The sequence below is a fragment of the Pipistrellus kuhlii genome, unplaced genomic scaffold, assembly GCF_014108245.1.
Source record: "Pipistrellus kuhlii isolate mPipKuh1 unplaced genomic scaffold, mPipKuh1.p scaffold_m20_p_43, whole genome shotgun sequence".
Classification (NCBI taxonomy): Eukaryota; Metazoa; Chordata; class Mammalia; order Chiroptera; family Vespertilionidae; genus Pipistrellus; species Pipistrellus kuhlii.
Genome location: NW_023425544.1, coordinates 3,016,487 through 3,039,183, shown reverse-complemented (window position 1 = coordinate 3,039,183; position 22,697 = coordinate 3,016,487). Strand labels below are relative to the sequence as shown.

Genomic DNA, 22,697 nt, shown 5'->3' with positions numbered 1-22,697 from the left:
GGGGAGAAGTCGTGCGTGACACTTACACTTTCCGGAACACAAGAAAACTTCTCTGAAATCATAAAGGGCACTCCATCCATTGCTGCAAGAGAAGAGGAGAGAGAAGGGCGTTGTAGACACCACCAGGTTAAATAACCGAGACGTCGGCAGAGACAGCACAGCCAGGCCCTGCTGGAGCCAACCCGCACGCAGGGCCTGAGTCCAGGCACCGCCCTGCCCCGGGGCTCGGCTGGTGCGGAGCAGACACTGCGTCCCCTGAAGAGCGGGCAGCGGGGTGGACGGAGCGGAGCGAGCGAGGGCCCCGCACCGCCCGGAGCCTGCCCCGGCCTGAGGCAGAGCCGGGAGGGGCCGTCAGACACGCTCTCAGCTGAGGGTCACATCCAGCCTGGGGCCCTCAGGTCCGGGATCGGGTTTTATCCCTCCTTCCAACTGACAGTCACGTGTTCCAGAGAAAGATCTAGAAACACAGCTGCACTGTGGCCGTGGTGGCCCCTGGACTGTTGGCCAGCTGCTGCCCACCAGCTGCGACGGGCGGGGAGGGCCCTCCCAGGTGGCTGGTGGGGCTCGGAAGGATGGGATAAAAACTGAGGAGAAAAAGACGCAGAAAAAGGCAACTGGAACATGTTAGCAGCAGTAGCATTCCATGTACCTCTATGTACGTCGCACTGCGGACGTTTTGTGAGTTAATAAAGCTGCAGCGGTCACCACAACCTGCGTGTCTGCTTCCACACAATCAGACGTAAGCCTACCTCTGCCACCCCGTACAATGCCCACTTTCAGAGATAAACATGGACTGTGTCATGTCTCTCTTACTGCATATTCACGTTTTACATTATACACCTATACACACGTGTACACACATGTACCCACATACGTAGCATTTTCCAAGGCCTGCTCTTAGCTCCTGAGAGACTGAAGGGAGGGGGAGACAGTGCCCCTGCCGCCAGGGAGAGGCCCCTCCACACCGGAGAACCCGCACGGTGGGGGCTAGGACCAGCGGGCTGACCCCCATATGGGCGAGCAGGTGTGGGGCGAGGCACCCCGAGGCGGCCGGAGGCGGAGCCAGAGGCGAGGCCCTGTGGGCGCCCAGGCAGCGTGTGGAGCTGGGGGAGGCGTTGGGACGAAGCACCACCTCATCTCCGAGCTCAGTCACCTGCTCTGCACAGGCTTCTAGGGAACGGAGACACACTCGGAAGGAAGGCAGGCAGGCGACTGGCTGGCTGGGCCCCGTGGCTGGGATCGGACGGAGTGCGCTCTGGACACTCCCAACCCCGGCGGAGCTCCTCGCGCCGGCAGAGCCCCCAGGCGCCAGCGAGTTTGCCGAACTGACAATCTGCCTGCCAAACGGCACTGATTTAAAAAAACCGAAACGTCACAGATTACGGTGGGAGGAAGGGATGTGGATTTTGCGAAACATGGGAAAGCCATCGCGTGTGACCCACGTGGACGAGACGGATAAACAGCTGACCGTGTGACGGGGAATCCCTAACTGGCTGGACTCGGTGCCCGAGCAGCTGGCTGACAGATCGGTGTTGACCTGGAGCCATCTCTCTGGCTGCCCGGCGATACCCGTGAGGACTTACACAGTATGCTGGTGTAACATCAGAGGCCGGCGCACGCCGTTCCCGCACTGGGGCGGGGGGAGGGGAGGGGGCATCCAAAGGCACTGATCCCAGACTGGGTAACCCTCACACGGTGGCTTGCAGGTTGTTATTAGGGAAACTGAGGCTCAGAGCAATGATAGAGCTGGAGGGAGCCAGGCTTCGAGCCCGAGGCCTGCTGGGGAGGGTGTGGCGGGAGGACGGGCTGGGGGTCAACGGAGCAGGTGGCAGGTGTGCGGCCAGTAGGCTGCCTCAGCTCTGGGAGCCTCGGTGACCCTGTCTGTAAAATGGGGACAGCACAGCGCGCTCTCTCTCTCAGGGCTGCTGTGGGGAGAAAGGAAAGGTGACAGACAGCGGGAAGGGCCTCTGAGCGCCGGCAGAGTGCTTCCCAATCTCATCTCGCTTTTTACCTGTGTTTTCGGTGGCAGTTTGAACAAAACGTGCCGAGCCAGCCAGCTCCGCCGATGGAAGCGGGAAGTGCCGCGGGCCCGAGCACAATTAGCATTCTCCTAAACAAACGGAGCCGTGGCAGGCTGTAATTAAGCAGGCCTGTAATTAAGAGTGTGCCCTTTATCATAACGATCATGCTTAAGGATGGCAGGGCGCGTGGAACTCTGTTATTAATGCTGCAATCCCACACCGAAGCGCGGCTGCATAGGAATCAGCGTGTCAGGCCTGTCAGCGGAGTGTTTGTAAAATACGTTAAAGGAAAAACAGGAAACAATGAGCTCATTCAACTGTTCTCCGTGCAGCCGGGCGCTGAGGCCAGGAGACCGGGAACCTGCGAGGTTTAAACAAACAAAGCTCGAACCCGCTACGGTGTTAAAGCTGGCCCGGCGTCAGAGGAGGAGGGAGGGGGTGGGACTTCCCTCCCAGCTGCCCCCACGTCCGGCGCTGCGCGTGGGGAGGGGGCCGGCCTGCACGCCCAGGCGCTGAGCATGGGGAGGGGGCCGGCCTGCACGCCCAGGCGCTGAGCGTGGGGAGGGGGCCGGCCTGCACGCCCAGGCGCTGCGCGTGGGGAGGGGGCCAGCCTGCACGCCGAGTCTGTTGGACGTGAACGTGGACTCCTGCGGCACAGGTGGCTATGCCATGAGCCTGTGGGTACTCTGTCTGGCCATGCGATGGGGTGCAGCCCCTGTGTCTTCCTTCCGATGAGAAGTATAATTTTACTGGCCAAGGCGGCCCCCTCAGAGCCACCCTGAAGTCCCCCTCCAAGCACGCATCTCTGCAGGCGCGACCCCAGCCCCCGCGGACCGCCTCCCGAGGGCTCTGCCAGGGCCCCCATCGCCTTGGGCACCCACGTGGCTCAGGGCCGCCAGCCCCTTCCCCACTGATGTCTCCACCACCACAACGGCTCCAAGCAACACAGGCGTTCTTTTCAACACGCCTGACAGTCACAAAACCACGTGGTAAAAATATAAAATAAAATAAAGAAGAGAAGACTCCACGGCCAGCACCTCGTCGCTATCTGCTCCGCTGCCGAGCGGAGTTAGTGAGCGCACATGAGCGGGGAGCACGACCATCTCAGAGCCAAGGCCTGCGGGCCTGGGAGCTGCTGGGGCTCAGCGGTCAGTGATCAGACTCCGCCACCCCCTCCCTCGCCTGCCTGGTTCACGCCCTTCACAGTTCGTGCAGAACGCCAGCCATTTCTCAAAGCTCCCTGCAAACCCGATCGCCAAGGGGCCCCGCGTTCCTGGGGCCCCGCGCTGGGATGCTCTCGGAGGAATCTGAAGACGCCTCCCGGCTGTCTGCTCGCTGACAACGTTCCCATTGAGTCCACACAGGCCGGCAGCTCCCTCCGGGCCCACGTCACCTCTAAGCCCAGGGCGGGATCTGTCAGCGCAGAGCCTCCCGAGGCCCCCACGGGGGTGGCCCCGGGGAGGACGGAGCTGGCACGGGGTGGGGCCACGTGAGCCCAGCCACTCGTGGGCGCTGGGTCCGTGCTTGGCCTGTGAGTGTCACGGGTGAGCCACCACCAAGGGGCCAGCATAGCCTGCCCCGCACAAGCACTGCACTCGGCGGGCCAGGCTGCCTGCTGTGCCCTGGACAGGAGCCCGATGCCGAGGGCGGAAAACCCCTGGTCGGGGTGATTTGCCAGGTCCGTGCTCTTTAAGATAAGGTCCCTTCACACCACAAACCAAGGTTCTCCGAGCTTCTAGTAGTTGGCAGTTAGGGAGTTCACCCCCCCCCCCACCCCATTCCTCAGTCTCCTTCTCCACACAAAATGCCTGCGAGTAACTCCCCTCCCACAGTCCAGCGTCCTGGGGGGGGTCCGAGGGCCCTCAGAGCGGCCTGAGGGGCCGAGGGGAGGGGGCTCTGAGCAGACCCGCCTCCGGAGGCTGGGGCTCCCCGGCCTTCGAGCGGCAGGGGCGGGAGGCCCGTGAGCAGGCCGAGCCGTGGCCCCACACTCAACGCCCACGAGGAACCCCACGTACACAAACAAGGACATTCTCACTCGGACACAGAAATGCTTTTTAAAACTTCCCAAGTGCTTCCTGGCCTGGGGCAGAGGCCACCTGCATTTTGCTCCGAGTGAGGACATACGGAGAACACGGTGGGAACAGCTCCCGGCGGGACACGGAGGCGGGACACGGAGACGGCGCCGGAGGCGGGGGGCGGGAGGGGAGGACGGCAGCCCGTGGGCCCGGAGACGTTCCTACTGAGACCACGCGACCAGGAAGCGCCACGCCTGGCCCAGGCGGTGTGCCCCCTGGGGGTCTGGGGGATCACTGTCAAACGCAGTGTCTCTCCTCGTTCGCATCCCTTCCCTTCAGAACGTCCGCCGATGGAGGCTGAAGTTCGCCGGGGACGTCAGGCGCTGCAGCCAGGCGCACAGGGGCTGCCAGAGGGTGAGGCCCGCTCCCCTGCCTGCCCTCCCCCACACCCTGCTCCCACCCCTGGGGACCCACGGCCCTGCCCTGCCCACCTCTTCCCACAGGCCCAGCTCCGATCACCAGGACTTTCCAGAAACACCTCCCTGTGGAAATGGCTTCTGCCGAGAGCACTGCGTCACCTCCCCAAACCCAGCTCCCGGCCGCCCCCTCCGGCCCCCAGGGATGCCAGGAACAGGGGCGCCTGGAGGCTGACACCCACCCCGATGTGGGAATGCCGGGGCATGTGCGTCTCTGCCCGAGTGCCACGCGGTCCCCAGATCTCAGGTTTAACGTTAACCTTTACGGGGCATGCCACGGACACGTGTTCTCCAAACACTGCCGTTAGCTCGCCGTGCAAGTCCGCTGCGGGGACCGGTGAGCTGCCGTCCACCTGCCTGCACCTGCCACGGCGTCGCCCGCCCCCTGATGGCGGTTCCCGCCGAGCCCAGCAGTCCCGCTGCCGGACAGTCCGGCCGCCGTGCCCACCACGCCCGCCCGCGCTGCCCGCAGGCCTAACAATAGCGCCGGCCGACGCCCCTCGGCTTCAGCGCCCGTGAGCGTCAGGATCTGAAAGAAGGCGCCTGGAGATGACAGAGCTTCAGCCCGGGCTCTGCGAACCGTCCACGATAGATAATAAGCACTTGTTCCTCCCCACAATGGGCGCAGAGAAAGGAACCCGGCTCGTAATTGCCGTAATTATCCTGGAAAACACGCTGAGATGAATGGTGATGGTGAGCACCGGTGTCATTGTTCCGAGAGCATCGCTGATCGAGGGCGTCTGAAGTGGCCGCTGCCGGGACCCTTCAGCACCAAACCCTGTGTGGGCGCGGGGCCCGCCACGCAGCCCTGTGCACGGAACTGCTTCCCGCCCGGCCCGGCGCCCGGCCTGGCGCCCCGACTCCGCGCACGGGCGCCCCTCGAGGTCCCGACACCCCTGATGGGATGCGGGTGTCACGGAGGTTCAGAGCCCCAAGTTCAACTTGTTATTTATTCAAATAATTAATTACTCGTGTAGCCATCGAGCGGTTTGTCATGACACGTTAATGACTTGATAGACTTCTGTGAACTGGTGAACACAGAACAGCAGAGCGCTTTTATCGCCGTTTAATTTTAAAGCGATCCTGTGTGAAATTATCTCGTCGTGAGTGATGGGAGCATAAAGAACAGACTCAGCAAAGCCCCTTTTGGCTCATTGCTTTATTAATGGTAACGTCAGGGCGATGAAAAATGCTAACATTGTCATATTCCTCGGCTGGGCGGAGATGGATGGCGGGGGCGTGGGCGAGGGCCCGGAGCCCGCTGCCAGGGGCACATGGCCCCTCCCCCGGGCCCAGGCCTGGCACCACGGCTCCACCGAGCCACCGCCACGCCCGGCTCCACGCCCGGCTCCCCCAGTGCATGGCTCTCGGCGTCCATTACGTTTTGTGTGTGGCCTTTTACTTGGATTTTCCACTCGTGATATAAAGCACCTTCACGAAAACATTTCGCTTTATTGCTGTGAGCGTTAAACATTATTAATCCAATGGAAACACGTTATGGATATCGCTGTCACCTTTAAATGTGCAATGACGCTCGTGCTGAAGACGCTGGGCGAGGAGGAAGGATGTCCCTCCGTTTCCGTGAAGCTGGAGAGGACGGTGCTGGGCTGACGACAAATAACAACACTCCGCACGCTCACAGCACGTCTGCTCGGAGACGTCCGTGCAGCTATTCCTTTTTTCACAGCGAAAATCGTTTCTCAGTTGTTCTAATTACAAACGTGGGAACCTACGCACACAGCTCCCTGGCAGTGTCGCTCTCAGACAAAGACGCGATCGAGGAGCCGAGTGTGGCTCTGCCTGCGGGCAGCGGCCGAGCCCGGGCGGGCAGGGCGGGGCAGGGGAGGAGGCCTGGGCGGGCGAGGGGAAGGCAGGAAGGCCTTGCTCGGCCGGCTCCGGAGTGCGGAGGTGGGCCCCTCTTCCCTCACCCGCTCCTGGTCTGTCTCCGATCACAGAGCATTGCTGCCGGCCACTCGGACGGTCAAGCAGGGACCTGCAGCAACGGGGACCTGTCCCCACACCTCGCCGGCCACCAGGCCCCTCAGCCCCCGAGGGCGGTGGTGGCAGCTCAGTCTGTGAATCCTGCTCTGGGTCAGACCCTGGTCTGGGTGCCTTCTGTGTGCTGACATGATAATCCCATGGGGGGGTGGGGTGGTGGGAGGGATATATCATCATCGTCGTCGTCATCCCCCGTTTACACTTGCAAACAGCGGTCACACAGCTTCACAGAGTGGAGGCAGAGTCAAGAAAGATGGGTGGCGAGTTCTCAGCCTCTCCCGAGTGTACAGCGGGTGCTGGGAGGGGCACCGACAGCCGGAGCGGAGGGACGGCGGCACAGGGGGGCTCGGCCGCGCTCCGGGGGAGAGGAAGCCCGCGGCGCAGAGCCAGCGTCCTCTCCTCCCGGCTCCCCGCCGCTCGGCCTCCGTGTGCCGTCCCGAGGTGGGGACCCCGAGGGTAAACCCGGAGCCCGGGCCAGCACCCACAGCCGGCTTGGAGGAGTCCTGGTCTCCGCCCAGTTCTTTTTTACACGAACAAACTCACTGTTAAAATTACTACTAGCGATGCAATATGCGGAGGAATTTTAAATTTTACTGACAAAATTCATTTAAATAACTTATAAATGACGTCGACTTTTATTTATGGATCGTTAGTTCTACAAGTTCGTCAAAATGCTTCACTTTTATATTACCACGTTTTTGTGGGGAAAATATGTGCTAAAGGAGCCGTTTTAAAACTGGGGCCTTTGGGACTATTTTGGGGAATTATCCCAGGAAAACATTTACGGTCCGTGACCGGATTGGGAAGAGATTTTGAGAGTTTCAAGATGGTTTATCAAAGCTTATTGTTCTGAAATCTCTCAGGACAGCAAAGCCCCGTAACATGGAGCGCCAGAGAGTCAGCGGGTCACCCCCCCCCCTCCCCCAATTACTCAGCCGGGTCTCTGTGTGACACGCAGGGTGGAATCAACCCTGCCCATATCCCCGGCCACTGCAAATATCCTTACTGAGGTCCCTCTGGCACACGTGAAACTAATAGAAAAAAGTGGTGAATGCAAACTGTAACCGAAAAATTAAAAAAGATGCCTTTGGCTGTGACCAGTCCCGTCGCCAATCCGGCCCCTTCGCTCTGGCCTGACGGAGACGGGGCCAGGAGCAGCTGTGGGGCTGGGAGAGGTGCCCAAGCAGGAAAATTGCTTTCCAGGGTAAAACTTTGCCCCTGGGCTTCCCCAAGGTGGGGGGGGAAGGGGTGGTTGGCAAGCTGGAATGATGTTTAAGAGAACAAAGCACAGCGGTCACGGCACCTTTGTAGTTGAGGGACCGAGGGGCAGAGCAAACACATTTAACAGCCAAGCCCTCCTTTCACACATGTGTAAAGCCTCTGGAATTTCACTGGAAAAACGTTATTTCCAAAGTAATCTTTGAAGTTTGGAAATTAAAGCAGGAAGGCTCTTTCTCAGGAGAGAGAGAGGTTTCAAACTGCTGAAGGGGGCCGAGGAAGGCGCTAATGGGCGCTGAGCGGCCCCACCGGGAGGGACGGCTCCTGTGCCCTCCTCCTCTCTCAGGCTCTCCTGCAGGTTCAGGAGAGAATCCTCCTCTCTCCGGCCCTCTGCCCTCACCCGGGCCTGGATGGAAACCACGTTTGGCAATAGGGACAACTCAGAGAGAAGGAGAGCCGTGTGTGTGTGATATGTGCATGTGTGTACACGTGTAATGCACGCACAGGTGGATTGCGTGTATGAGACAGGCACGTGTGATGTGTGCACTGTGCCATGTGTGCACGTGTGTGATGTGTGCACACACGACGTGTGACTAGGTGGCACGGCAATAAGAAAGAAACTATGATACATGAGCCTCGTAGGTGAGCAGGGGCCAAGCCCGTGTGACCCACCAGCTCCCCCATCGGACCCGGGACACGAGGGCCCGTGGGAATGGGGTTCTTTCGGTCTGAGCAGGCAGAGCGGCAACAGCCCCTGACATTTCCACCCTCAGGGCTGACGATAAAACGTGAAGCTTGGGCATGCAGAGGCGGCTCCTGCGTGGGGTTTGTGTGTGTGACATCAGCACAGACAAAAACATCTCAACAAAATCGCACAGGATTGCCATCCTCACGCGCCTCAGCTGACAAGGCACTGCAGCTCTTTTCCTGACGGAGCCTCTCCCACAGCCCCCGCCGGACAGAGACTGGCCTGAGGCTCAAAGGAGGGGAGCGGCTTGTCTTAGGGGAGACCCGGACCGGGCTCCAGGGCAGTTAGAAAGAAACCGCACTGTCCTACAGCTGCACCCCCAATGTCTGCACCCCCAGACGAAGGACGGGCCTGCAGTTTGCAGAAACGGCTGAGAAGGAAGGTCTGGAACTTGCTGAGCACTTCCCAGTCTTTCATTTTTGGCATCAGTTAGCAATTACCCTTGAACTTCCCTTCTCCCTCCCCTAAGGTATCCCAATTACTGTTCCAATTACTTCAGCCAAGCTCACCAAACCCCTATCTACCCCATTCCACTCGAGGGCCAGTGGGGAATGGGGTTCTTTCCAAGTCCCAGCAGGCCGAGAGGCAACAGCCACCAAATGTCCAACCTCAAAATAAGCAAAACCAACCTCGCTCGGTGCACACGCGGGGAGCAGGACAGGCGTGTGCTGTGCCCGGGCACGCAGGCGGCCGGCGGTGCCCACGGAGGAGCCACCACACACGGGCCCCAGGGAGAGGGGGCTGGGGTGCCGGCCGGAGGCTGGTGAGGATGTGGGCGGAACAGGAAGGCGCTCTGGGGTGGGAGAACTGAAGCAAAGGCCCTAAATAGCCCCTCCCCCGCCCTGCACCCCACACGCACACACCCCCGCAGAGCACAGGCAGGGCCCGGCTCTGAACCTCTGTTCCCGCTGGCCGGAACTCCCCACACACTGACCCGCACAGGAGGCGGCTGCTGAGGCCCGTCACTCCAGCAATATCCAGGACAAACCGTTCCCAGGTCAGCCGCACGCCCTGAGGCCCGGAGGCCGCTGCCCCAAACCACAGACGGACTGTGGCCAGGGCCACGCCACACGCACAGAGTGCCGGCGAGGAGATGCCGGAGGGAGAGCACGCCCCCGCCAAGGGCAGGCCTGTCTTTGCCTTTCATGGCCCAGAACCCAGCGGGGACCAGCCAGGAGCAGGCTCTGTGAACAAACGCATGGCTGAAGGCCGTGTGGTTCCGTATTTACGACGTCTGTTCTTGGGGGCCCGGTTTGTGTGTCCGTGTGTGAGCCTGCGTGTGTGTGTGTGTGTGTGTGTGTGGCCACACGAGTATGCATGCATGTGTGCCGCACACCTGTATGTGTGCACACAGGAAATGAAGCCCCTCCGGGGCCCTCGGTAAGAACCACCGAGAAAAAGGAGGCGCCTCTGCCGGCCACACACAGGGGGCTGCTCCTGCCTCCCCCGAGTGCACGGAGGGCGCTGCTGGGAATGGGTTTTCCATCCAAACCACAAAACGGCAGGAGGGCAGCGGAATGAAGCGGTGACGTTCCTAACAGCCAGACCACGGCCCCAGGGGTCCTCAATCAGCCACGCTGCACGGAATTTATCCGGAGGCTCGGCCAGCGGCGGGACCGGTGCAGACTCACCGTCTGCTCTGTACGCCACCGGCCTCCATCGCCCCCAACCGCAGGCTGAGGCCCTGCGCCCTCAGCTCAGTCAGCCCAGGCCCCCGAGTCCCCTCTTCCTCCCGTGGGCGAGGGGGAGGCCTGGCCCGCCTGGGAGCGCGCCCGGGCCTTTGCCCTCCCTCTGCCTCCCGCCCTCAGTGTCTGAACGCTGCCACCCGTGGGCGGGGGTCCGGGCCTGTTGATCCCACTCCTCTCAGAGCCGTGCTCTGGGGGCTCCAGGTCCTCCGGGGAGCACTGAGGGACCGAGGAGCAGCTGGCTCCCGGAGGTGGCAGAGGGGGTGCCCCCGGCTGCTCCCGCCCACACTGTGCAGCAGGCACCTTCCCGGCCACTGCGCCTCACCGCCTGGTCCTTCCCCGGTACCTTCCAGGCTTCCCGCCTCCGTCATCTCCACAACCAGGAAGCCAGGACCCAGATGGGGAGGGGCCCGGCTCCCGATCAGGTTTGGGGTGAAGGGCAGAGGGAGGACACTCAGCTTCCCGTCCTCTTGTTCCTCTTGTAACCCTGCCCTTCCCGAGACGCCAAGATGTCGCCAGCAAGGAGCCAGGCTGCCCCCGAGGGCAGACACGGGCATTTCTGCCGGCAGTGCCCACTGTCACCTGGGGCCGGGTCACCAGTGGGAGACGGTGAGAGGTGAGCCCGCCTGCCTGAGTGCTCCCCATTTCAGGCTGAGGGGCGCAGCTGGTCTTCACCCACAGGCCCACAGGGCGCCCCGGGGACCCCTCCACTGCCCCACCGCCCTAATCCCAGGTGCCAGCCCCAAGCAAGGGACGAGTGTGCTCAGCCCGGACCACGCCCTGGACCCCGGGGCGAGTCAGGGGCAGACGCCGGGCCAGCTGCCTGCGCTGTGTGACTCCGGGAAAAGGAACGGGGCTCTCTGCGCTCTCATTCCACCCCGCCAGCCGGGTGGATGCCGCCTGCACTCCGGGCTGTGTGAGCGGAAGAGATGGTTTGCATGAGGTGCTGCAACAGGGGCCGAGACGATCAACGCTTTGCACTGTTCTGTTATTAACCTGACAGAAAACGACCGATGTGTGCCCGGAAACCCCGCCTCTGCCCGGGGTGTGTGTGTGTGTGTCCCGTACTCGGCAGTTTCCCACATAATCCTCCGGGGAGCGGGGGTGCGGGAGGGGGGTGGCCCTGACCGGGAGGCTGTGACATGACAAATAAGCTGCAGGCTGACGTGCGGCCGGGACATATTGGCATTGACTCTGCCGCCAAGGCTGCCATCTGCGCGGCCACGCAGGGCTGGCGGCCTGGGCTGCCGAGGGGCCAGGGCAGGTCCGCCCGGCCAGACAGATCTGCAGGCTCAGCGGCCATCGGCCAGGCTGCCTGACGAGAGAAGCGGGCTGCGTCCCACCTCCGGGAGCCGGGCCTTCCTCCCGGGTGGCCAGTCCCTGTCCTGCAGGTACGGGCCTCGCCCTCCCCGCTCCCGGCCACGCTGCCTGGTGGTCACCGGGGGATGAGGAAGCTTCCGAACAGCCCATCCCACGTCAAAGTCTGGAATAAGGCTCCTGACGTAACTTTAAAAAACGAATTAGTTTCATGATGAACTCTGAGGACACAATGGTCCAGACCCAGCCAGCAGTCCCCGAGCGGCAGGATAATGTGTGGGGTGGGAGAGTCCCGTGTGCTGGGCCTGGACTGCTCTGTCCTGTCAGCTCGTCACGTGCACACGCGGGAGTGGGAGCGGCGAGTGTGTGCCCGGGCACAGGCGGCCGGCGGCGCCCACGGAGGAGCCACCACACACGCGCCCCAGGGAGAGGGGGCTGGGGTGCCGGCCGGAGGCTGGAGAGGATGTGGGCGGAACAGGAAGGCGCCCTGGGGTGGGAGAACCGAAGCAAAGGCCTAGAAAGGAGCAGAGGGAGGAGCGGCAGAGCTCACAGCCGGGCCCGCGGCCCCGCCACGTGCCTGAGGGCCAACGTGGGGCCAGAACTTAAGGCCCCAAAACACAACTGGACAAAAGGGGGAATTTCACCGCGAGGAAGAGTAAAATACAGTCATTACCTTCATGGCCTGCCCAGCACTTCACTGAAACAGACAAAACATGCTCAGCAACGATAATGACATTAGAAGAAATTTACTCACCAATAAAAGCTACCATTCTTTGGTCAAGTAGGATGAATGAATGCGTATATGGACATGAACATAAATATACTCATCAATCCTACTTGATCAAAGAATGGGGAGGCGGAGACAGGGGAAGAGATAGAGAGAGAGAGAGAGTGAGAGTGAGTGGTGGGGGCGGGGGAGAGAGAGAATGGATCTCAAACATTATACTTTCCAGAAAGAAGGAATATTTTCCGGTGTCAATGCAACACTGACAAAAACTGATCACATAGTAGATGACAATGAAAGTCTAAATACATTTTTAAAAAACAAAAAATTATACAGCTCACATTCTCTGACCACCAAGTAATAACATTAAAAATTAATAAGAAAAGGTTAAATAAAATCTATCTCAACCACTTAGAAAACATATTTTCTAACACTTGAGCCAGAGAGACAACACTAAAATTTACTACATTTTATAAATGTGAATCCTATATATAAAAATACCATAAAAATACACAAATATATATATACATATAGCTATACAGCTTTAAATACTTGTATTCAAAAGCAAAATAAACCTGAAAACAAATGAGGTGGCCATTCATCCCAAGAAGATTTAAAAACAAAAGAAGCAAACCAAATTAGAAAAAAGCAACTAAAGAAATAATTAAATAATGAAATACAGAACAAAAGCCTAGTGCCTTTATACATACAAAAAAAACAAAAAGTGGTCATTTTAAAAGATAAATTTAAAAACAATAAATCCTCAACAAGGATAACCAAGAAAAGGGAGAAAAAAACAGCAACAATAACATTAGGGATCTATTTGACCACAGGTATATTAATTTTAAAATTAAAAACTCTTAGGCATAATTTATACCACTAAAGTTTAAAATTTTAATGAAAAGGCTGCCTTTTCTTTCAAAAAATAAAAAGGACAGAACTGACTCAGGAAAAAGCAGAAGCTGAAAGGAAAGCGACCCCTGTGAGAGCAGTGCGAGTGGTCGTCCCCCCGGCGCCCCGCTCCACGCTGCCTTCCTGTGCTCGGCGTCCGCGGGGACGTTTTCTCATCATTCCCCTCCGGGCACGGAAAGGACAACACTTTACAGTGTCCTTGCGCTTGAAAGAAAGACCGCTGATTCTCAGAGCACACAAAGTAATATCTTGCTAAGCATTAAGCCCAGTTTCACTTATATAAAACACCCAACTTTACCCAGCTTAAAACCGAGGACTACACTTAACGAATAATGTGCCACGGTAAAGTAGGATTTATTTCATAAGTATAACAATAAATTTCTAAATGCTAAGTCATCAAAATAAAAAGTTTCGTATTAATCAGCTAAGTAAGAATGAATATAAGGTTCTGAAGTTATTTTTGTATGAAATTAGAAAAAAGAGAACTGGTCATGACAACAGTGTGGTCGCTGAGGGAGGGCGTGGAGGAGGCAGAGGGCATAGAGGAGATAAATGGTGATGGAAAAAATGAAATAAAAATAAATTAATTAGTTAATTAAAATAAGTGCCTGAGTTTAATTTTTTAAAATATATTTTATTGATTTTTTTACAGAGAGGAAGAGAGAGGGATAGAGAGTTAGAAACATGGATGAGAGAGAATCATCTATCAGCTACCTCCTGCACACCCCACACTGGGGATATGCCCGCAACCAAGATACAAGCCCTTGACCGGAATCAAACCTGGGACCCTTGGGTCCGCAGGCCGACGCTCTATCCACTGAGCCGAACCGGTCTCAGCCTGAGTTGAATTTTTAAAGGACACCCAGGAAATAGGAGGAGGAGGAGAATGCTTTGGTTAGCATGACCAAACTATTCTAAATGACCAGCCTACCTCAGACCTGACTCTAGGAACATGCCCACTGAAGTCACGAACCAGATAAGAATGCAAGCTACTGCCACTACCGTTTGCTGCTTTGTCTATAAAGCAAGAAAAAGAAATGCGGTACACGGCTATCAGAGAGATAAAACGGTATTTGCAGATGAAATTGATATGTACTGAGAAAATGCAAGTAAACCAACTGGAAGCTACTGGAAATAGCAAATTCAAAGAGGCAGCCACTTACAAAGTGATTATATATATATATGCATATATTTACAATTATATACATACACAAATATGTACACGTTTATATAATATAATTATACACACACAATTTCAAGTTTAAAAACATGGGCAAAGAAAAAGGAAAAACATTTAAATCTAGGAATGAATAATATTTTACTGAATGATAAAGAGGGACCACGTTACATTTCTAGAAGGAAAGACCAAGTATTTTAAAGATGTCCATTCTCCCCAAATTAAGTTACAACTCCAATGGTTTCTCAATCAAAATCTTGAAAGTATTTTCCGTGAAACTTAGAGGGATTCTAAATAACAACTGGGTAAAAAAATTGAATAGGATTACCAGAAACATTTTGAAAACCAGCTATAAAGAATAAGAGAGGATAGCAAAATTAAAAGTAATCCTCCCACTAGAATATGCAGTTAAGTCCAAGGACCAGGACACACACCACAAAATATATCATAGCAGGTAATAGGCAGTTCATGACATTGTTTTCAAAGGAGAGATTATTTAGTAAGTGCTTCTGGGACAGTAAAAAATGATCTGGAAAAAACATCCTCATGTCACACATCAAAACAAATTACAGACGAATTTTAGGTTAAAATGTTAGAAACAGGAAAAATACGATTCCAGAATATACCATCAGACAGAGGAGAACTTTCTAAAATGTGATGGCAGAGGCACAACACATCAAGAAAAGCACAATTAAAGGATGAACTACAAACTGGCAGAAAGCAGGAGAAACCTGAGAACCAAGCAGGCCCCTCCGCAGAGCGGCCAGGGCTCCCCAGACAGCCAGCCAGACGCCCCGGGGCCGCGGCGAGCGTGCGAGTGGCCCGTCAGCGGGGAGGGTCCCCACGCAGTCCACGGATATAACCTAACAATATCTTCCCAATGGACAAGGATCTTACAAAATAACAGCACGTTCGTAAGGAAAGATCAAGTGTTTTAAAGGAGAAACCCCTTTTGCACTGTGTGGGAGTGTAAATGGATTCAACCATTTCGGTGACCGATTTGTTATTATGTATCAAAGTGCTTAAAGATTCACACTTACCCTAGGGAGCACAGATTTATCTGAAGGCGTGGTCACCAATGTGTTACAATTAGAAGTGATGATAATTAAGTATCCAGCCATCGAGGGCTGGTTAAAGCACATTGTATCCCTGAGGAAGATTACACAAATACTGGATTCCCCAACCCAGTGGTGGGCAAACTCATTAGTCAACAGAGCCAAATAGCAACAGTCAACATTGAAATTTCTTTTGAGAGCCAACTTTTTAAACTTAAACTTCTTCTAACGCCGCTTCTTCAAAATAGACTCGCCCAGGCCGTGGTATTTTGTGAAAAAGCCACACTCAAGGGACCAAAGAGTCGCATGTGGCTCGAGAGCCACAGTTTGCTGACCATGGCCCATGCTCCCCCCTCTTCCCAAGACTTGAATGACAAGGAGAAAGCAGTGTGACCAGGATTCCAAACAGAATGGACATTCTCAGGGACAGAAAGGGGCAAGTTCCCGTACACACAAAGCCCGAGCTGAGGGATGCATGGGCTGCACGCCAGGTGAGTCCACTCACAGCCATGAAGCCCTGCTGGCCGCCAGGGACCGGGGCGGGGCCGGGACATGGCTGGACACAGACACGGGAATGCTGGGGGTGACGGGAAAACGCCGGATCTTGCTTCTGGAGGTGGATCTGTGACATTTACCATGTAATTCTGCATTAACAAAATTCATCGAGCTACACACATTACAGGGACGAATCTGATTGTATGTAAATGACACCTCAATAAATCTGACGGGTGGATGATTAGGTAGAAATATACTTTTACATGTAAATATATATGGTACAGAAAGAAGTTGAAAGGATCACCTTAGAATACTGTTTCTCTAGAGGTAATGGGATTGTGAATGATATTTATTTTCTTCTCTGTACTTTGATGTATTTTCCAATGTTTCTACAATGAATATGTTTCCTTTCCAACTCAGAAAAGTTAGTGTCTGTTTCTGATAAAGAAAAATACATCAGCGTCTTGTTCTGTCTAGTAAACCTGTTTTAAAAGTTCTGCAGGAACTGCCGAGTCCAGCAGCCCGGGCAGAGCTCTCGCCTCCACCAGCGGGGTGCCCAGTGGGTGCCCAGCGAGGTGCTGGCTCCCAGCAGGTGCTCGGAGGGTGGCAGCGCAGCCCAACCGTTTCGTTTTGCAGCCGAGAAGCTGAATTCCAGGGAAAGGCAGCAACTTGCTCAAGTTTGGAGGTGGTCAGATGAGCAGGGCAGGCCACGCTCCCAGAGCTCGGAGATAAGCTCCCACAGCCAATGCTTCCTCTGTTAGGACAGGGCTGCACCCCAGCTTCACTGTCCTCTTCCAGTGTCACTGCTGACTTTACACTTTTCTTTACAACAGACTCACTTTTTAAAACTCAAAATCACCTGTGAGAGCCTGACGTCACGCCTGCCAGGGGAAGGCCGGGCCTCCTGGGGGAGGGCCACGCGGGGCCTGCTGCTGGGCTGGGCTTTGTGCGTGGGCCCCGGGCTCCCAGGCCTGTGGTCTGCCTCTGCTCTGAGCACAGCACGGCAGCGAAGGGGCTATTCCCTCGGCCTGCACTCCAGACCAGGGGCCCGGACCCCACCACTCTGCTGTCCCCGACGTGGGACCTGGGTGGCAAACAGACGGGGTCTTGTCAGCCACTGCCGTTGGGGAGACCACGTGTCACCACAGCAGAACCCGCCAAGACCCACGGACAGGCCTGCATCACGCTCACTCGAACGAGGCTGCCCTCTGACAGCGGCTGGGGGACGTTGGCATCCGCATCTCCCACGCCCTCGTGGGCATGCGTGTTCTGGGAAACACGGGGAGCCTGGAGGGAGAGCAGGGGCACTGGACAAGATGCAGAGAAAGGAGCAGCTCCGAAGGAAGGAGACTCTGGGGCCACAGGGACAGAGTTCAGAAAGCTCTGGGTCCCCCCATCCCCAGAAGCTGTGAACTACATGGTCAATTTTGTAATTTGCGGGTGTGTGTGTGTGTGTGAGTGTGTGTGTGTGTGTGTGTGTGTGTGTGAGTGTGAGTGTATGTGTGTGTGAGTGTGTGAGTGTATGTGTGTGTGTGACTGTGTGTGTGTGTGTGTGTGTGAGTGTGAGTGTGTGTGTGAGTGTATGTGAGTGTATGTGTGTGTGTGTGAGTGTATGTGTGTGAGTGTGTGACTGTGTGTGTGTGTGTGACTGTGTGTGTGTGTGTGTGTCTGTGTGACTGTGTGTGTGTGTGTGAGTGCACTTCATTGTCAGACTGGTCCCCCATTCAGAGATGTCACCATGTGCAGGGGAAGGATCCTAAGACTCCAGGTACTGGGAAGCAACGGGAAAGCAAAGTCGAGGAGTTGGCTGCATGGCCGCGATTCCCTGAGCGGTGGCTTCGTTACTTAACTGACAGCTTTCCATTCTTCAAACCAGCTCCACGCCGCCACCTAAATATAGAAGGTCCCACCGCTCTCTAGCCAGGTGCCCGGAGTAGAGTGGGCGCCATGCAGCCATACAGAACTTCCTGTCAGTGCTCCCGTCATTAACGGTCCACTTGTTCGGCTCAGGTAAATTACATTTGCATATGCAAATCATGCCTAAATACTCCGTGCTATTAATGTTATCACTAATTACATAATAATAGTTACCAGTTTCCACACGGATCAAACTTACAGTTTTGTAGCTATTAGGGAAATTGTGCTTTGTAATTAAGATAATCCTCATTTCCAGATGCTAATTAACTATATAATAATTAGTCTCATTCACTAATCCAAATGAAGGATTTTCATCTTTATTGATCAAGGAGTTGCTTCTTATCAGTTGAGGGAAGATAGCCCCGGAAATCTTGCAGAGAAATACGTCCCCCCTCTAAAGGTTAGGAGGTAAATCCATTTTTATCAGTCTCATTTGAGAATGTAAATGAGGTCCGATGAATCGGGTCAAAGATAAATGTGCTGGTCTTATTTCAGGACGGAACGCCTGGCTCAGTTCATCCTTCTCCTTACGAACACTCAGACAAACGGCACCGGGCGAGGTCTCCCCGGCGGAGCACTGCGGCCCGGGTCCGAGGATCGCGTCGCAGGCCGAGTTTGTGTCCCTTTCAGACGCGGTGGGCGTCTCCCCGGCTGGGCCACAACGGGGACGGGCGAGCAGGGATTTTGTGAGTAAGCACGGGGGGAAGGGGGAAGGCCGCATTCGCTCGGATTATTAAGTTTTCTGTGTTCCAAACAGAACACAAACTGGCACCTCCCACGGTGACTAATGAGGGCCGCCTCGGCGAGAACAGAAGGCTGACAGCCAGCGCGGCCTCGTTGGCAGGCCCGGCCCGGCCGGCTGCATCCATCATCAGCTAACCCAATCCGCCAATCCGCCAATCGGCCAATCCGCGCCGCCGTTTGTCATTAATTATGCTAATCAGCACCCGGTCCTCTCCCGGACGCGGGGCGGTGATTAGCCAGGCACGGGTTCCGGAGGAGCCGCTATTGTGTGTGCCCGGGCTGAGCCTGCACCGGCCCGCGGGGGAGCCATGTCCAATTACGGAAAGGAGAGATTCGCTATTATCTTTTTATAACAAACCAATTTAGCGATTAGGGAAGCCTTTGAACTCACAGGTTTTCCACACTCCCCCCCTTAAAATAACTGAAAAAGAAAAACCTGGTTTTCAGTGTTTCTCTGGCCACACGGAGAAAGCGGGGCCCGGGGAGAGCCGGCCGGCGGCACCGATCCCGCCGGGCTGGCTTTTCCCCGCTCCTGCGGTGAGCAGGCCACTCGGTCACGTACCCTCAGCCACTCCGCTGCCCGCAGGGGCCGCACGCCTCCGGGCAGATGCTGCCTCGAGGTGCCCGTAACAGCCTCCTTTAGCCCTCCGTGCCCTTGCCAAGAGCGACAGCGCCGCTCAGATGACCTTGGAGACGTGCAGTGAGGCCAATTAGCACGTGTCCTGTGCAGGGCTCTGGGCGAGCAGGACTGTGCTCAGGCTCACAGGAAAGCGGGAGTGGCCGCCGGACCCAGAGGCGGCTCTTTGCCGGAAGTCTGGGCTCATCGGAGGGGCTGGCACTGAGCCTGGGGGTCGGGGGACCTCCCCTGCGGGCTCTCGTCCAAACCAGGCGCTGACCCCAAGTTGTTGTGTGCAGGCTGGAGCCTCTGCCACCAGTTTTAGAGGCTTCGTCTGTATTAAGAGCTCATTAATATCATCAGAGTAAATGGGCCTATTAAAACATCTTTAAGCAATATCTGAACATAAATCTCCCTAAACTATATTTAATGACTGTACTTAAGATACATTATATGCAAGTCCTAATGAGACATTAGATAGCATTTTGAAGATTAAAATGAGAGAATCCATATAAAGTCTGTCCACTTAATGTAGCCTTCAGCTATACTGATGAAAGCATTACTACCGAATTATTACTGCATTAGAACAAATATTTTTAATCATGTCTGATTTACGCATTCTCTTTTTCACAGAATTTCCACTTTCACAGAAAACACGTTTTGCGTTTACAAAAAGGGTGTGTGGCCGAGACCGGTTTGGCTCAATGGATAGAGCGTCGGCTTGGGGACTGAAGGGTCCCGGGTTCGATTCCGGTGAAGGGCATGTACCTTGGTTGCGGGCATATCCCCAGTAGAGAGTGTGCAAGAGGCAGCTGGTCGATGACTCTCTCTCATCGATGTTTCTAGCTCTCTATCTCTCTCCCTTCCTCTCTGTACAAAATCAATAAAATATATTAAAAAACAACAAAAAGGGTGTGTGAAAGGAACCGTATGTGCACGGAACGCGGGGGCGAGCAGACGCAGAACGTAGCGGTGCTGCTGCGGCCAGCGCTCCGGCCTCAGTCAGGCCGTTCCTTTGCCGGCCCCTCCGAGCTGCGGGCGGCCAGGCATGCCGCCCTCACCCTCCCATCACCTCACACCTGCTCAGACCCGGGCCAGGCCCCACACCGAACTCCACCCGAGCATCCCGGCGAGCGGTGCCACGGACACAGCACACCCTATGGCGCTGGCGGCCGTCACGCCTGGGCATCTCCCGTGCGAATCCCGCAGCCCCAGAGAGCAACCTCCCCCTGACCCGGCGCCCCTCCCCCCCCCCTCCCCCCCCCAGCAGGCTGGCAGGCAGACAGACAGACAGACAGACATCCTTAGTTCCAGGTCTGCGGCCTGCTAGTCTGTTCCCCTACAGCCCACGGCGGAGGAGCCCACCAAGCCTGCTCCCGCCCAGGGACACCGAGAGCAATCGGTGCTGCTGGAGGAAAGTTATTAAAAAAAATAAAAATAAAAAAAGTTCGGTTCCCCCCGAGGGCTCCGGGACTGAAGCCTTAAACAAACCACAACCCGGCTCCCGTCCGTCCAACAAGGAGGGCGAAGGACGACGGGCGGGGGGACGGGGCTGCGGGGCAGGAGGAGCTCCTGGGGGCAGGCCGCCAGCCACAGGAAGAGGGAGTCTCCGCACACGGATCTCCTCCACTGAAAACAGTACATCCCTGGGCCTATGAAACCCCGACAATACACGGCGGTCTTTCTGGAAAACAGGCCAAACTGCAGGTTATACAACGAACATGTTTTTACTCTGGGCTGGCTGGTGTGGGTCAGTGGTTGAGGTGAGCGTTGACCTATGACTCAGAAAGACACGGGCAGATGCCTGGGTTGTGGGCTCGATCCCCCGTGTGTGGGGTGTGCAGGAGGCAGCCGACCAATGACTCTCTCTCATCACTGATGTTTCTCTCTCTCTCCCTTCCTCTCTGAAATCAACAAAAATATATAAACACACACACACACCAAAAACCACAAAGCCCGTGCATTTAAAACACTACACACCCAGCCAGGAGTTTCGATGCAACAACGGCAACAAAAACCACCCCTCCCCCCGGAAACCGCGTCTCCCCGCATCCCGGGAACAGCCCGCGGTCCCAATCTGGGGTGAGTCTGCTCAGTCCTCACTTCCCCCTCGGGCGGAGCCACAGAGAATGCCCCCTGAGCTGGCCGGGAGGCCGGGCAGAGCCACGGCCGCACCCACAGCCCGGCTGGGCTGCACCAGCACCCGCACCCGCGCCCTGCAGGAGCCGCCACTTGGCAGTTAGAGGTGAGCGGTCACGGAAGCTTTTTTTCTTTTTTTGATACTTTACACCAAAGTGTAAGCACCTTTTATAAATGGTATTCAATTATGAAGGACTTCTGGGATTATGGAAATCAAGACGACTCAACCAGTGACGCCTCTCTTAATAGAATGAGATTAGCCAGCCTTTTTTTTTTCCCTTCGAAGAGGAAGAAAGTGGCACAATTTCCACACTCCAGCCGTTGAAGGAAGACCCGCCTTCAGCGTGTACAATCGGCGGCAACACACCCGTTTCCGTTTGCTTCTCCCTGATAGTCTCTCCCCGAAAGCAGCTACTTCGTGGTACAATTTCGCATTTTTCAACGGCATGAATTAGGCATTCTTCATAAATAACAGCCACGTTCTATACACAGGAGCTCCTTTTTATTAGGAACACAGTAATGAACAATGAGCAATGTGTTCTATTATTCTTTGTCAAATCACAGAATGCGGCATTAGAATAACCGTGCTGGTCAATGTAATATAGTAGATTAAATTCAACTTCTGTGGGAAAACCACTGTAAAACAGCATGATAAGAAGGCTATAAAAAATTTAATTTTACTCCAAACTCCATCACAAAAAAAATGGTGTGAAAAGTAATTTTGCATAATCAGTACACGCCATCTGGAACAATTAACCGATTTCTATAGAACTATGAGGATCAGTCATATCTGCTTATTAAAGATCAGAAATTATACAAGTAATAAATCCTTGAAAAAACTAAGCGTACTCCCGCCTGTCAACGCTATTTTAACTTCAAATACTGAAGAACGCCTGATAAGGCTGAAAAGAAGAGATTAATATATGCAAATTACATCCAGCATTTAAAATCCCCACAACTGTCTCCGGTTTTCTGTCCCTTATTGCCGCCTTTATGTTTTATTCATACACCAACTCACCTGTCACTTCATAAGCTATAATATTATGGGGGTATTATTAAACAGCATAAAGCCGTGCTTTAATTGGAAAGCTTCATTGCATTTTCCAATTATTTGGAGTAAATTAAAAGCAGATGCACATAGTTTAATAAGGAGTCTAATATCAGTTCCGGGAAATCAAAATTCATTGTCATTACTATGCCGTGATAGTTTTGCAAACTGTACTCAATTTCAGAGGTTTTCAAAAGAAAATCTGTCTATGCAATCTGTTAATTGTCATTCGGTTAATAACTGTTTAAATATCCAAACTGCACAGCAGCTTCCTATTAAAAAAATTAAACCGTGGGGTTTGTGCAAGCAAACAAATCTGGCGTGCCTCTCCTGGGCCGGCCGGCGGGCCCGGCCTCCCAGCCTCGCCCGTTCCCCTGAAGACGATGCAGGCG

At 55.2% G+C, this 22,697-nt stretch overlaps 1 protein-coding gene across 2 annotated transcripts in view; it reads right to left on the bottom strand.

The window, feature by feature from the left end:
• The window catches only part of MVB12B (multivesicular body subunit 12B), a 121,312-nt gene that overhangs the window by 15,786 nt on the left and 82,829 nt on the right, over window positions 1-22,697 (bottom strand). For both annotated transcript variants that reach the window (XM_036412064.2, XM_045572057.1), the window contains exon 8: window positions 27-82. In XM_036412064.2, the coding sequence (XP_036267957.1) occupies window positions 27-82 (56 nt within the window). The remainder of the gene's footprint in view (window positions 1-26; window positions 83-22,697) is intronic.